At 36.7% G+C, this 14769-nt stretch overlaps 2 protein-coding genes across 4 annotated transcripts in view; one reads left to right on the forward strand and one right to left on the reverse strand.

The window, feature by feature from the left end:
- Window positions 1–2056: 2056 nt before the first annotated feature.
- On the reverse strand, window positions 2057–7384 carry LOC118281056 (uncharacterized). The gene is made up of 3 exons (XM_035601493.2): window positions 6854–7384; window positions 5207–5476; window positions 2057–4106 (listed from the first exon to the last, which is right to left on the reverse strand). The coding sequence occupies exons 1-3, from the start codon at window positions 7274–7276 to the stop codon at window positions 3459–3461; spliced, it is 1341 nt and encodes a 446-aa protein (XP_035457386.2). The 5' UTR covers window positions 7277–7384; the 3' UTR covers window positions 2057–3458.
- Window positions 7385–9628: 2244 nt separating this feature from the next.
- The window catches only part of LOC118281055 (monocarboxylate transporter 12), a 122878-nt gene continuing 117737 nt past the window's right edge, over window positions 9629–14769 (forward strand). For 2 of the 3 annotated variants that reach the window (XR_007706350.1, XM_050700936.1), the window contains exon 1: window positions 9629–9844. The gene's annotated coding sequence lies outside the window, so the exon portion shown is untranslated. The remainder of the gene's footprint in view (window positions 9845–14769) is intronic. The other variant, XR_007706351.1, reaches the window with a different exon arrangement.

A 14769-nucleotide genomic window follows, 5' to 3' on the forward strand; every position in this document is an offset into this window, starting at 1 on the left:
TTGTAGTAAAATATTTTGGTGTATGCCATATATGAAAATACTAGCTACTTCTGCATGGTTTCATCCGCTCTGCTCGCCTCCTATTGACAGTAGCGTGATGTTATACAGCTTATAACCTTTCTCAATAAATAGACTATCCAACACAAAAATAATTATTCAAATTAGTGCAGTGGTTTATGCATAAAGACACAGCCATGAGTTACTTTCGTATTTATATAGTTCTTCACCCACTGCTCGGCTCCTATTGGTCATAGAATGCTGTTTAATAGCCTATAGCCTTCCTCGATAAATTCACTATCCAATACCGATGGCTATATTATTGGTTTGAGCACAAATGAGTCTTCCAATCAAAGTTTATTATTAAAAATGTTTTGTTTTCATTCATTCATAAATTTTTTTTCTTTCATTAACTAGTTTTAAGGCTTGTTCCTGTATAGCGGTCCCATACTACAAAAACGTTGCCAATTGTCCACATTTTAATGTGTTACTTTCTGAGCGCTTATAACCTATCTACACCTTTTACTTATAATATCATTGGACAGGGCCGTTTTTTGTGTCACAGTGCACAATCACATTATGGCATCTCCTCTTTGTACTTGCTTCATGCTCAGGACCCATTATAGATGCCAAATGGCCTCCGTAGGATTTAAAATTCTAGCTAATAGTAATGTCCTGTAGTTTTTCATGAATGACCATTTTTTATTTTCTGAGAACCCCAAACGAGTAAGATTTTTTTATGTTGTAATAAATAGGTAAATAATTTTATTTATTATATACCTTGTTTACTTATTAGTTTTAAGACATATTAAATATTTTTACTTTGAAAGAAGGTATTTAGTATTTTAGACAGTGATGAGGTTGTGTTCAAACCAAATTTTAACTCAGTCGGTGATGGTGAAAAATCTATATTGTTTTACTAAAAATCTATTTCTATATTATCTAAAGTTGTATTACGTCTTTGGCTTCGCACACTAATGACTATAAGCCCCAGTCCGGCTTGAAACTAGTCGAGAATCCTCGAAACAGTTTAATATTATTTAAATACCGTCTAGTTTCTGCTTATACTGGAGCTTACAGTATTTTCGCTGACTGACAAAATATTTGGTTTGAATATTATTTCCCTTAGAATGAAAGTGACTTAACTAATTAAGTATTCTGTAACATTCCACTTCATCATAAACTGGCGTTATAAAATATACTCTACAACCAATGAACTAATCCATAAATCTAGTAAAAATCAATCGTATGTCATGGAATACGGAAGAGATATATTGAAATGTATTCAATACTATAATTTTCGGAGACTTTCTGGTTCATTTCCTACAACTTGCAGTTTTTGGATTCGATTACTTTCATTCTAAGGGTCCGATATTATATCTAGTGTAAGATTTATGCCAATTAAGACTGATATTATGTATCTATAGTTAGTTAATTATTGTTTTTATGTATAAAGGCAGTAAGGTATAGAAATTCTCATGGATGGCATGTATAACTCGTACGAATCTCTGTGCACTCCGCTGGAAAGCAACTCTTGCCCAGCTGTATCGCGTGGCACCCCGCATTAACCTCAACCTCAGCGTCAGCGTCCAACCTCAGCGTCACAATGATCCTAAAGGATTGAGGCCTGATCCGGAGGCTCCGGTTCGAAAAGCAGGAATAGGAACGGGGTGGGTTTTAGTAAGTAAGTGTCTGACACTCCCTCTCGCCTCGCCCAAGGCGGGGGAAGCCGTTGGATGAGTTCTCCCCTTAATAAAAACCGTCCCAATGACGACATAGCGCGAAGTGCACAGTTAATTCATACGAGCTGTATGTATAATTATGCCCATTGTGGAGTAGACATTTTTTTTATTAAAAAACATGATAAATGTCACATTTTAATGTATGTTTAGTTTTATTAATAAATACATATGTCTTACTTATATTATGTTGATATTTTTAAGTATAAAATTGTATGCTAGCATCATATCTTTTTATAATAACTATCGTGAGACATACTAAATTAACTAAAAATCACGGTTTACTCACGTAAATTAATGGAGAAAAGCTCTACTGCTGCGTGACGTCGCCGTGTCTGCGCACGCTGCTCATGATGAAGAGTCCCTCTGTGACTCGAAGCTAGTAGAGCTTTTCTCCATTAATTTACGTGAGTAAACCGTGATTTTTAGTTAATCACATCTTTTGACATAATACATAATTTCATTATTTTGTGTGAAGTCTAAATAGATTTCTCATTGTTGTAAAGTGTGGTGCTAGCATTATTAAGTAGACTTAAAAGTTAGTAAGCTGGGTACTCACTTAGCCGCGTAGCACGTAACGTATCAGATACTGTATCCAGTGAGTACGTAGACGTAAATATTGGTGATACATTATTCTCACATAATTGAACTAACGAAACAATGTAAGCAAGAATTGTATTGTCAACCGGATTGAAAAAGAGTAACCTATGGAGTTTCTTGCTTGTTGTTCTCCATAGGAATCTACACTTTGGAACGAGCAAATAGAGCAACTAGAGGACTGACGGATAGACAGACATTCTGTTTTCTTTATATTGGCCGACGATTACGATGGCCCAGGGCGAAAAATTCTGGGGGCGCCAAAGTCAGAAGTTGGAGTCTCTTGCCTCTCCTGGAGATATCGGTATGATTCTGTTCTGAATGCTGTGTTAGATGTAGATTTAATAAGGGCCTTGTGTCCAAATATTTATAACACAAATAAAATATTTTTACTAGGGATTAGCAAAAAACTAACACTTGATATTGCTTCCCTCAAGTGGGCGCCACAATATTTTCGCTGGGGTATCATTGGCCCTTACGCTGGCACTGGTCATCTAGCAACCCTCTTGCGAACACAAAGGCGGCTCGTAGCTAGATACGCTGTGGACCATGGACCAACCGTACCCACTTGCAGGGTGATACAGTATCTGATACGTTACCTGCTACACGGCTATGTGTGTACCAAGCTGTAGATGTCCTAAATTAGTTACAAATTACGTGTTACGTTATACAAATATAGCATGTTATACATTTTATAATAGGTATATCTAAATATAAATATTGTGCCTTAATTATACTTTATTGTATTTTAAAACTAGTTGTTTCATTTATTTCTAATAGGAATGATGACGGGGTGTGAATATTAACAATCTATTTAGTCTGTCAGTTAGGTAATGAAAAAATATTAGACACGTATTTTTTTTTGTTGTATAAGATAACAATATTTAGATAAAACGAATCAATGTTAAGAAGAGCAAATATGTCTTTTCTACGTAGAAGTGACGTCCCGCGATTTTTCTAATCGATATATTTTTTCGATGGGAGAAGCCCGCCACATTATCCCATACCGCTGCAACTCCTGTAAGCCAGGATCTAAAGGATTTGTTTCCGTAAGAAAATGAAAAATACATATCTAATATTTTAAAATAATCTACAAGACGGACGTTAAAAATAAAAATAAGTAATCTACCCTATGTTGGATTCAGCGCTAGCAACAGTACCTTCTACTCTCTGCCATCTTGAAATTATAAAATTACGTTCTGTTGCATTGAAATCCCCATCTTCGACAGAATCCAATGTTTTATAATCTGAATCCTCATCATCATCATTTAATTGATGCCATCTGTACAGCTTAATTTTCGGAAAAATATGCTTTCTTATATATTCGTGTAAGTCTAAATTATTTGGCTGTCTTTTTTTCACTTTAGGTTTGTATCTGCGTTCCAATAATATCGGAATTTTGTTTATCACTTTCGCGGTAACTGGTTTTGACACTTTATGAACTTCGAATGGCGGGAAATTGCTAAAGACAGCTTCAGTTATGTGAGTTTTAGTTGTCAATGGCACAGATACAGATAATGTATCGTTCTGATGTTTCAGTTCATTTATTTGAATATTTTTTCTCTGTTCCGGTATTTTTTCTTCACTATTTTGGGTAGTGAGGAGATTTAGTTTTAGTGGGATATCGATTTTACCGATTTTTTTCGTATTTTGGTTGAAACGTCCACAATCGTCTATGCAAATGTAGTTCATGTGGTTTGGTTTCATAATTCGTGAGTAAATGACGTCGTTGGTTGAGTTGATTATTCTGAATATAACGTAGTTTGGAGTCATCTGTGGACGGAGAAAAAAATTGGTTAGGTTTACTCATCATAAGCAGTGCTATATCCCAGCTGCCTGGACTATAAGGTCTCCCATAAAAGGGGTTGCCGGAATAGGAATGATGACGATGATGTATGAAAATTAAACATCTATTTAGTCCGTTAGTTAGGCAATGAAAAAATATTAGACACGGATTTTTTAATTTATACTTAGATAAAACGAATCAAAGTTTAGGAGTTGAGCAAATAGTGTCACGTACGTCACGCGATGTTTCAAATCAAAAATATCTTCGAAAGTATCTGTTTTCATAAGAAAATAAAAAATACGTGTCTAATATTTTAAAATAATCTACAAGACGGACATTAAAGTAAAAATTAGGCATCTATCCTATTCTGAGGGTCCCCTAAAAACCGGAGTGTATTTTAGTCTCAATTGAATAAATTAGTTAAAGACAGGCATGCTCAATCGTTAGTCAAAACATCGCCTACTTGTTTCCACCAAGTGACCAAACATTGATTTACTAAGAAACAAACAAACAATACAAGAATAGACAATCGGTAAAGCGCCACCGCTTCATGGTAGATATCCCACCCACTCGTACGAAGCGCTTCGCTTCAAGCTTCCTTGTGCGAACTGCTAGGGAGTGGAACTCCTTGCCGGAGTCTGTGTTTCCTGATGGGTATAACCTGGGTGTCTTCAAAGCCCGAGTAAATAGGTTGCTTATGGGCAGACGTGCTCCATCGTAGGCCGCATCATCACTTACCATCAGGCCAGATAGCGGCCAAACATCAACTTATTACTACATAGTATAAAACAAAGTCGCTTTCTCTATCCCTTTGTATGCTTAAATCTTTAAAACTACGCAACGGATTTTGTAGATTTTTTTAAAAGATAGACTGCCGTACTCATAGTCTTTTAATGATTACATAAACTGGAATAGTTAAAGTAATCATTAATAACGATTTTGTATGGAAAACACTGGGTTAAGTAACCATTTAATGAGTACGGCGAAGAGTGATTCAAGAGGAAGGTTTATATGTAATACATGCATAATACATCACCATTGCACCCTAGGTGGGTCTTTAATCAAATATAACAAAAAAAAAACTAACCTCATAAGACGTGATAATTTCGCAAGAGTCTTGGTCATCACAAATAATGTTTTTATTTTTCGAATCTTCTGCTACACCGTACATTTTGGTGAAACGCCATTTTGTCTCAATAGGATTGTCACATGTAGATGTTAAGTCGGAGAAATTGATGATGCTAGGGCATGAAGTTCGCGTGTCTGTGTACTGAGTGTAGTAGGCTCCACACAGTCGCTTGTCAGTGATTACTGAGAAAAACTCGTACGGACAAGGTGGAGCTTTTTCCTCGATTGTCTACTGAAAACAAAGGGAATATGGTTTAGTTTTCGATAGTTTATTTTATGGAATAGGTGGCAAATGAGCATACGGGTCACCTGATGGTGGATCGTAGATGAGATACCTGAGGTAGATAGCAAGCCCAGAAGAAATACAGGTGCATTGCCAGCCTTTAAAAAGGAGTTCGCTCTTTTCTTGAAGGTTTAAAGGTCATATCGGTTCGGAAATACCGCCGACGACAGTTCATTTTACGTCCATTATTCATATTGTCACGTCTTTTACCGCCATAAGGGTATGCAGAGATGCACATTATGGCACGTAATGCCACTGTACATTGTACACCCACTTTTCACCATTTGTGTTATAAGTCCCATGTAATATTGGTACTGCCATATACCGGGCACAACTCCAGACTCCGAGCTACTACTGAGAAATTTTCGAAAAACAACCTAGTAATACTTTACCCGACCCGGGAATTGAACCCGAGACCCCTTGCCCGGCAGTCGCACTTGCGACCACTCGACCAACGAGCCAGGCTTTTTATTCAGAAACAAATAGCATATTTTATTGTTTAAGTGTTTGTGAAAAATGCATGATATTTTAACAATAGGCTTACTTTCCGTTATTTATCTGCAATCTGCATTATATTAGAAGAAAAATGTGCAATTTATAATTGGTTGTTAATTAATTTTAAGAATGAAGAAGCGTTGTGTTTCGTTATGTGAGGTCTTCCCTACTACCCCCAAAACGCCAGCAACGCAATTGCAACAGGTGGCGATTGCTTACAATCAAGTGAAACGTCTGCTCGGTAAACCCGCTAGGTAGGGCCCCATCTGTGGTGGTCTGATGGCTCTTTGAGGACCGCGCGGAACGCGACGCGCCGCACGCACGAGTCTGGATCTGGTCGGGCGGCGAGCAACCCCTACTCGCCGTCCGCAGACCCGCAGATCAGTGGATAGTGTTAGGGTGGGACCTCATCTGGCAGCACGGAATCGCATTAATTGTTCCGCCGGTGCTGCAGTATGCTGACGAGCGGCCGCGTGCGCCATTGTACGATAGAGTGAGACAGTATGCGATAGCAAATGATCGGCGGTAAAAGAAAAAGAAGAAAGCGCGCGATAGCATGCTAACGCGCGCTATATATCCTATCGTGCGGTTCAATTTTCCGGAGTCTCCCTGCCGACCATTGCATTTTGTCGGTGATGCCGATCGCCTCGAGGATTCCGCTGCGTGCTATCGCATTATGCTTTCTGTCTCGGTCTAGCAAATGGTAGTTCTAAGCAACAGAAAGAGATAGGGCGACGGAAAAAGGCGATTCCATGCTGCCAGATGAGGTCCAATCCAATCCTTAGTGACCATGTCAGTTTAAAAACGTATAATACAAATCACACTTACCCACATTCCACAATTTTGTAATCCTGGCACCTGAACTATATTATTGCACTTGTAGCACACAGTTCTCTCAGTACCACCATGAGAGGCCACCCTACGCCAAGTTCTCCAGTAGAAATCTCGTTTATAAGTGTACTTCATACCATCCATTGCAAGCAAACGTCTGAAATCTTTCTCAAAAGTTTCAATTCTATGCCATTTTTTCGAAGATTTGCATCCTTTTTTTAAATAGTGCGGTACGTCGTCGACAATTTCTATGTCGTTAAGCTCTTCATTCTCCGTTTTAATTAATCCTTGGTCTTTTATTTCTCGTTCTCTTCGCCTCTCCATAAATCGTTCTTGAAAGTCGATATGTCGTTTTTCTGGTACATGGGACGTCACTATTAAAGTGAATGATGTCATTAAAATTAATTGAACGAATGACATTGTTTTATTTTTTTTTATCTGGATGCGATTTTTAACCGAAAAATTGCGCGGGCTTTTTTATTTGTTAAAAAAAACTGAAATAAAATTTTACATTACTTAATGATTACATGATTTTATGCGTTTTTTCATGTATTTTATTTTAATAAAACAATAATTTATTTATTTAAAATTGATCACTAGTAGACACAACTGTATCCAAAGACGGAATGAACTAGGTTTCAATAACAAAATTCTAGAAACCAATAAAAGGAATCTCCTTTTGTGACGTTGTATCGATTATGAGGATTTTTGTTCTTATTATTTCAACAGGTGTGCATTCAATCTCTTGAATAATAGTCTTGAAGTGTTTTAAGAATGTAACGAATTGTATCGCTCTGAATTTTCCTAGGTATGTAATACGTGATAATCATTTTATAAATAGTAAGTATCCATAATATTTCGTCGCACTTTTATCTATATGTGGAAGAGCCATGCTTTAACACGAAAGGTCCGGGTCGACCGGAGTGATACGGCTTCACAGACAACTGACGTGAAATAACGCTTGCGTTATGTTTCGCTGCGTGAATGTGATTACCGGAGGCCCAATTCCCGAACAACAACCCTTGAATTCCTAACCTCCAAAAGACCGGCAACACACTTGTAATGCCTCTGATATTTTGGGCATAAAATTACTATATACTAACTTATTCCATAAAAAACTATACAGTCTACATCCACTTTTCAGTCCCATGTAACAGGGGGTGAGCCTATTTTCGTACCTGTATCGACACAATTTTTGACTCCGTGTTTTACTATTACATACGGAAATAAACTAGACTAAAATCATTCAATATGGGTCCCGACTGTTGCACTCAATTATGTTTCGCATAAGATTATTATTTTTTGTGTATTGATTATGAAATTATTTAATTTTGTGGTTAGCATTGCTATCTACACTTTTAGACTAAGCTTGTTTTTTACTTTTCAGTTTTTATTTAAAGTGTTTTTAATGCAGTCGGGTTTTTTAATTTTTTAAATTTATTTATTTTTATTTAACACTTTTTAGTTAGTTAGTTACATACGGAAATGTGTTTCTCAAGATTTCACCCGCGACACGAGAGAACTACTTCCAATACCAATATAAAAAAATAACACACGTCGATCCAGTTATTTTAGATTGATTGCGTAACACAAAGAGAGTAAAGGAATTAGAAAAAGAAGAAGGATTAAGGGCCAGTAAAATTTACTATTTACAAATTTCGTAAACGGTCTAATTCTTTAAAGAATTTTCGTCGTGTGAACTATTTAATTATTTTTTTTGGATCTTTTATTGTGAGGGGTTTTTGTCCGTAATAGTATTAATCCTTATCCTTTTAAATAGTCTATTAATTTTCTACATTAAATGAAGATAAAATTTGCTCTTTACATTGTTTAAAAATTTCTATTAGTTTTAGACAAAAAACGGTCTTTACAGTTGACGCGTCGCATGGGCTATAGGTAAACGACTATTAGATAGATTCCTTATTTAACGTTCAGCAAAGCGAGGGCGGGTCGCTAGTCCTTTATTTAAAATAAATTCATTGTAAATAATTTGGTTAAGACGTACTTTTATTATCACTTTTCACTTTTAAGTTCAGACACCGCTAGTCAATCGCGTCGCGTAGACCTAGGTATACGAGTATTTAGTTTGGATAATAAAGAACATAATTGCGACATAGTATTTTTTTTCTATATGTCAGTGATATACCATTTTGGAATCCTCATGATGAGCTCTTTAATTTGATACCCATATTGTAGCAAATAAAAAAAAAAATTTTTTTTTACTCCTATCTAGGGCGCCTCACGGCCGCCATGTTGGTTTTTGTTTTACGTCACATATCTAAGAACACTTGGGTAATTAAGACGAATCCAACGATACCCTGATTGTCGAAATCCATCAAGCCGTTTCGAAGAAATGAGGTAATAAAGAATATTAGGCTCATACATACAAGATACGCGCGAAAAACATAACCCTTCCTTGGCAGTCGGGTAAAATTCGAAATCCGAAAAAAAAACCGTTTAGACTTTTCCCTAATCTGAAATCGAACCTTGCGACTTACTTTTGTTTTACTTATGAATTTCTTTAGTTCCTTTAATAGTTCACTGCTAAAACTTATTCTAAAATATTTTTGCATTGAACTACGCCTTTGGTGCGGGTATTTTAACTTTTTTAATTTAGCGCCATTCTCCGTATGACGTCACGTTGTCAAAAGTGTGACCAAATAAAAAAAGCAATTATAAACAAAATGCTAAAAAACAAAGCTTTCCAACTCTGGAACGCGTTAATGAATGGCGAGAAATCTCCGCGAGTTTTTGTTGATTGATAAATCATTCATTCTATTCCGTTCATTTCATTCCTCTTACAATGATGGGATATGACGGGTGTCTATCGTAAATTCGTAAAAAAAACCATTTTGTTCAACTATTTTAGTTACGAAAATATTTTGTGACAAGACATTGTGAGTTCGCGCGTGTGCCTGTGTTATATTTGTGTGTTATTCAGAGTTTTGAACAACGTTTTTCATCGTATTCGCTGCTCAACGTAATTCGGTATGTATTTTATTTTAAATATATAAGTAACTTTGATCCTTTGTTAGATTAATATTCTTGATTCGAAATGGAAAGTTAGTTTCGCGTTTTATTATTCATAGACCTACCTTACTGAATAATAGTTTTCATTGTAGTTATATATTCAAATCAAGTTTTAATTTGGTTTCAAAATCTCATTACCACGCCCGTACTATCTAAATACTGTCTTAGATTAATGACTTTAAAAGTAAAATAATTATTTACGATGTAGAAAAATAAAACACTTGTAACTTACCCCATAAATGCACATTACCATTCACAAGTAAACTTTTATGACATATTTATCACTTTATTTTAATTATTGCTGTTTTTAAATAGTCTTGATTATGTAGACAGGAAATGTAATTTCTTAGTTCCATTATCGGAACTAATCACGATACAGTAGCATGCAAAACTTGTGTAATTCAATTCAATTATTTTACAAAACTAACTTAAAACTTATTCATTATTCTTGAAAGTACAGGTGGGTAGATTTTTTAGTTGCAAAAATACTTAATTTGTTATATTAAATTGTAATAGTCATCATTAATCATATTTTCTCAATAAATAATTATTATGAACAACAATGAACTTCGACACAAACCTCTTTGTTTATAAAACTCCTTTCATAACATAGTAACAGACAATAATTCACTGTATTTTGTAAGTGGCACAGGTATGACTAACATACAGCCTGTTTAAAAACTTCTTTCCTTATTTTTTGGTTAAAAATTTCTGGATTTTCTGGGACACATGGTGTGTGACTGTAAGAAAGCTGGCTTCTTGCCAATCCTTTGTAAATGGCAAAAATAAATGAATGATTAATATTACAATTATGTTTTTAAAACCAAATACATACAAGTGGCTGTATGGTGGCTGGTGACACAATTCTTATTTTAAAACAATAGTTCTACGGCCTCTTTGTTTGGTCATTGCCTTGTTTTAAAGTTCACTTGATTATCTGTGGTTTCATTACACATGTTCTAAATTTAAATTTTAATGCTTTTGTTAACAACACATTACATTTTTGTTTTGTTTATACAACTATTTAATAATTCGAAAAATAATAGAATTATTAATTATTATTACCTAGGTACTTCTACCTACTTCTAAATATTTAATTATAGTCAGATGGAGTCTTTTTCTATTATTTCTAATAGTTATTCACATTAGAATTACTTCTTAGCTACCTCCATTACGGTAATGTTAAACATAAACATAACATAAAAAATAAGAAAATTTTAAATTCATTTTCCAACCATGGCTACCCTCTTTTGGTAAAAAAAAATAACAACCCTTTAGCCTACTAACTATAGGTACCTCAATCTTATCAAGTGTCCGTATAGCATCAGAAATGTTACAAGTGCATTACCCGCCTTTTAATAGGTAGGAATTTGGGGATAGGATATTTTAGGATTGCAGAGGGTATAAATTGGTCCTCTGGTACCCTCACTCATGCAACTAAACATAATGCAAGCGATGTTTCACGTCAGTTTTCTGTGAGGCCGTGGTAGCAATCACGTTGCTGTTGCTGTTTTTGTCATGCCTGGCGACATGACCACCTCTCTCTGTGGATTGTCCGGTGCAGTCTCTCTCCATAGAACTGCAACTAGTTGTTCTATGGAGTTTTTTTAAGGGACATCAGCAATACCTGAGGAGTTACTAGTGTGTAACCAGCCTTGTAGAAGGTAGGGGATTAGAGATTTGAGAGTAGAATAAAAAAATCTTCAGACACACTTCCTCCCCCAATGACTCTATACATCGCGAGGTTGACGTTTTGACGATCAAAAGTGCCTTCCTGGTCTATTTGAAATAAATGATTTTGACTTTGACTTGACTTTGTTCGAAGCAACCTGCATGCAGCTGTTTGTGACTCTTTCTTTTAAGGGGGAAAATCATCCAATTTCTTCTCCCGCTTTGGGCGAGGCGGGGCGAGTGTCAGACTCTTACTGACTAAAAACAGGAGCTCCGGTAAGCCCGCTAGATAGTCCGCATCTCCGGATCAGGCGTCAGCCCTACTGGGCCCCATCTGTGGCAAACAACCGCTGTATGCAAGTCGCTTTCAACGTCGCGATCTGTAGTTATTAGGGGAGTCTGAGGCTGGCGTGACTGACACCAGAGCTATCATACAAATACGCACCTGCGTGAACTTGGCACCCGACTTTGGAAAAATTGGTTTAAATAGCTTCACTACTATCCACTACTAATCGAAATCTTTCGAAAAACCATTGAAAAATCCAATTTTTCCAAAGTCGGGTGTCAAGTTCACACAGGTCGAATACGCCCGTTTTGGAGATAAACCCTGTAGCACCCTGTAGGACTACTCCGGTTCTCGAATGCGAAGTTTCGTTTAATCTTCGGCCGTAGGTTTTATTGATTTAATAATGAAATTACTTAAAATGACGTTTTATTTTTAATTTCATATCAAAACCTATTTATTAATGTTCATTTAATTCGTTTATTTTTGTTCACGAAAGTTCGCAATAAATAGAATTGTAGTATGCAATCTGCGAAGTTTCGGACGAAACTTCGTTTTTGTTGAATCAGAGTAGATCCTTACTAGAACCTATGGACAATATGATAATCGTTCTAGGCACCTATTTACTTCTCGATATGTAATGTCATTGTACGAATAAACTGTTTTAAGTCCAAACCAGTTTTTGTAACGGTGTTTTTTTTTCACAGTATGTGATTTTATTTGCAAAATAGTGATGTGGATATGCTAATGTAGATTTTATCGATGTTTTTTTTTTTGGTTTTCGTTGGTTTCTCGGTGACGTTTATTTGATTATCAAATAGTTCGGAATCAAATATCAAACAGATTACCTAATGGTAACCAATTGCCGCCCATGTACACCTGAAACACCAGAGGCGTTACGAGTTGCTCCAAATACCAGAGGCGTTGCCGACCTTTTCTATGTTAGGAATAAAGGTTTTTGGGGAATCGGCAAGTGGGACTCACACAACGAAACATAACGCAAGCATTGTTTCACGTCGGTTTTCTGCTCAGCCGTGGTTTCACTGCCAGTCCATTCGTGCTACACTGTTACAACGTGCTAAGTAGCGGCAGTACTTACATCTATGTACAGTTATCACTAACTCACTCAGTCTCACTTTCAGTCACACTTTTCACCATTTGTGCTATAAGTACCATGTAGGTGGTGAGCCTATTGCCAATTATACTGGGCAACCAAATCAATTAAAACAATAATTCCAGACTCCGTGCTACTACTGAAAAAAGCCCAGTAATATTTTTCCCGACACGGGAATCGAACCCGATACCCCTTGTTCGGCAGCCGCACTTGCGACCACTCGACAAACGAGGCAGCTTCATATTAAACCAAATTTTTCCATTGACTAAACATTGCATGTCGTTTGCATTGCAATTACCTATAACTAACGATGTCTCAAAGATATCGATACTTTGCACATAATACCAGCTCTACGACAGAAACAAGTGTTTTTTATTACGCTCCACCCACAAATCCAATTTGTACCTTAATATCTCGACAATAAAGTAAAAAACAGCTCGACTCGTGCCTTAATACTTAGACGACAAGAGATTTTAAACCTTATCCTTTTAGGATTGAAGTTGGTTTTTGTTTGAAGGAGTTAAATACTGTTTACGTTTTAAACAAAGACATGGCGGTTTAGTGTTACTTTGTTGCTAAGTATAAATAAAGGACTCAGTGCGTGGTTTTTAATGTGAAAGACCCGTACGAGTTCAACCACATCTGGACTATAATCCACAACTGGACTATATAGACCTTCTCTACTTATCAGGATTCTTATTTTTATATATTTGACTAGCTACTTCCGCGCGGTTTCACCCGCTCTGCTTGGCTCCTATTGGTCACAGCGTGATTTTATATGGCCTATAGCCTTCCTCGATAAATGCACTACCCAACACAAAAAGAATTATTCAAATCGGATCGCATAAGGAAGCTTGAAGCGAAGCGCTTCGTGCGATTTGGTGGGATATCTACCAGTGGCGCGAATTACATAACTATTACCAAATTCAAATGCCATAACATACAGACCACCCACCCTTTCCAGTTACTAACGCTTATGATGTCACACTACACACGGTGTAAGGATCGAGCCGTTCAATTGGAGTGCGCTCAACGACCCGCAATGGCCGGATATAGGCGCAATTGTGACCAATCAGCGGCCACGATGATAATACTGTTTGTCGCTTTTCAATGTATCTGCTTATGTAATGTGTTGGGCTACAATTCGATGATGATTCGTCACAGAATTTTCCATTAGTGGGCTTTTCCACCAGAGATGTGCTATGCTACGTTGCTGTGGATGTGTTGTGGCATTTGAATTTGGTAATTGTTATGTAACAAATGGGGTCCAGTAGGGCTGATGTCTGATCTGGAGCTGCGGACTACCTAGCGGGTTAATCGGGGATCTCTAGCTAGAACAGCAGTAGTAGGAACGAGGTGGTCTTTCGTCAGTAATAGTTTGATACTCCCACTTGCCGCACCCGGCTTGCCCAAGGCTGGAGAAGTCATTGGATGATTTGCCCGTCTTAAAAAAGCCAGGGTTTTTGTTTTTGAGGGGTGAACATCATCGAATGATCCGCCTGCTCATGATGAGGTGAGTGGCAATGTCAGGTTTTAACTGACTAAAAACATCCCCGTTCCTGTTAAAATGAGCTCCCACTCACTCTCCCCTCATCCAGCCAGGAGAAGATATTTTGGATGATTTTTGAAACAAAATCTTCGTGGTTTTCTATGAAACTTTCAAGACACCGAAAAACACATTACTCATCTTGCGTCCTGCATTAGGTAAAAAAGGGAATTTAAAATTACCTAATATTTATGTATGTAACCTCAAACCCGATCATTTATTTGTATGCCACACATACATACATACATACGAATAAGGTGACTGTATAT

Source organism: Spodoptera frugiperda, chromosome 19 (genome assembly GCF_023101765.2).
Source record: "Spodoptera frugiperda isolate SF20-4 chromosome 19, AGI-APGP_CSIRO_Sfru_2.0, whole genome shotgun sequence".
Classification (NCBI taxonomy): Eukaryota; Metazoa; Arthropoda; class Insecta; order Lepidoptera; family Noctuidae; genus Spodoptera; species Spodoptera frugiperda.

Excerpts from the sequence above, each read along its gene's own strand:
- LOC118281056 (XM_035601493.2), bottom strand. The coding sequence starts at position 7,276 with ATGTCATTCGTTCAATTAATTTTAATGACATCATTCACTTTAATAGTG. Across the intron at positions 5,477-6,853 it reads TACAAAATTGTGGAATGTGG|ACAATCGAGGAAAAAGCTCC; the intron begins GTAAGTGTGATT and ends TGTTTTCAGTAG. Across the intron at positions 4,107-5,206 it reads AAATTATCACGTCTTATGAG|ATGACTCCAAACTACGTTAT; the intron begins GTTAGTTTTTTT and ends CTCCGTCCACAG.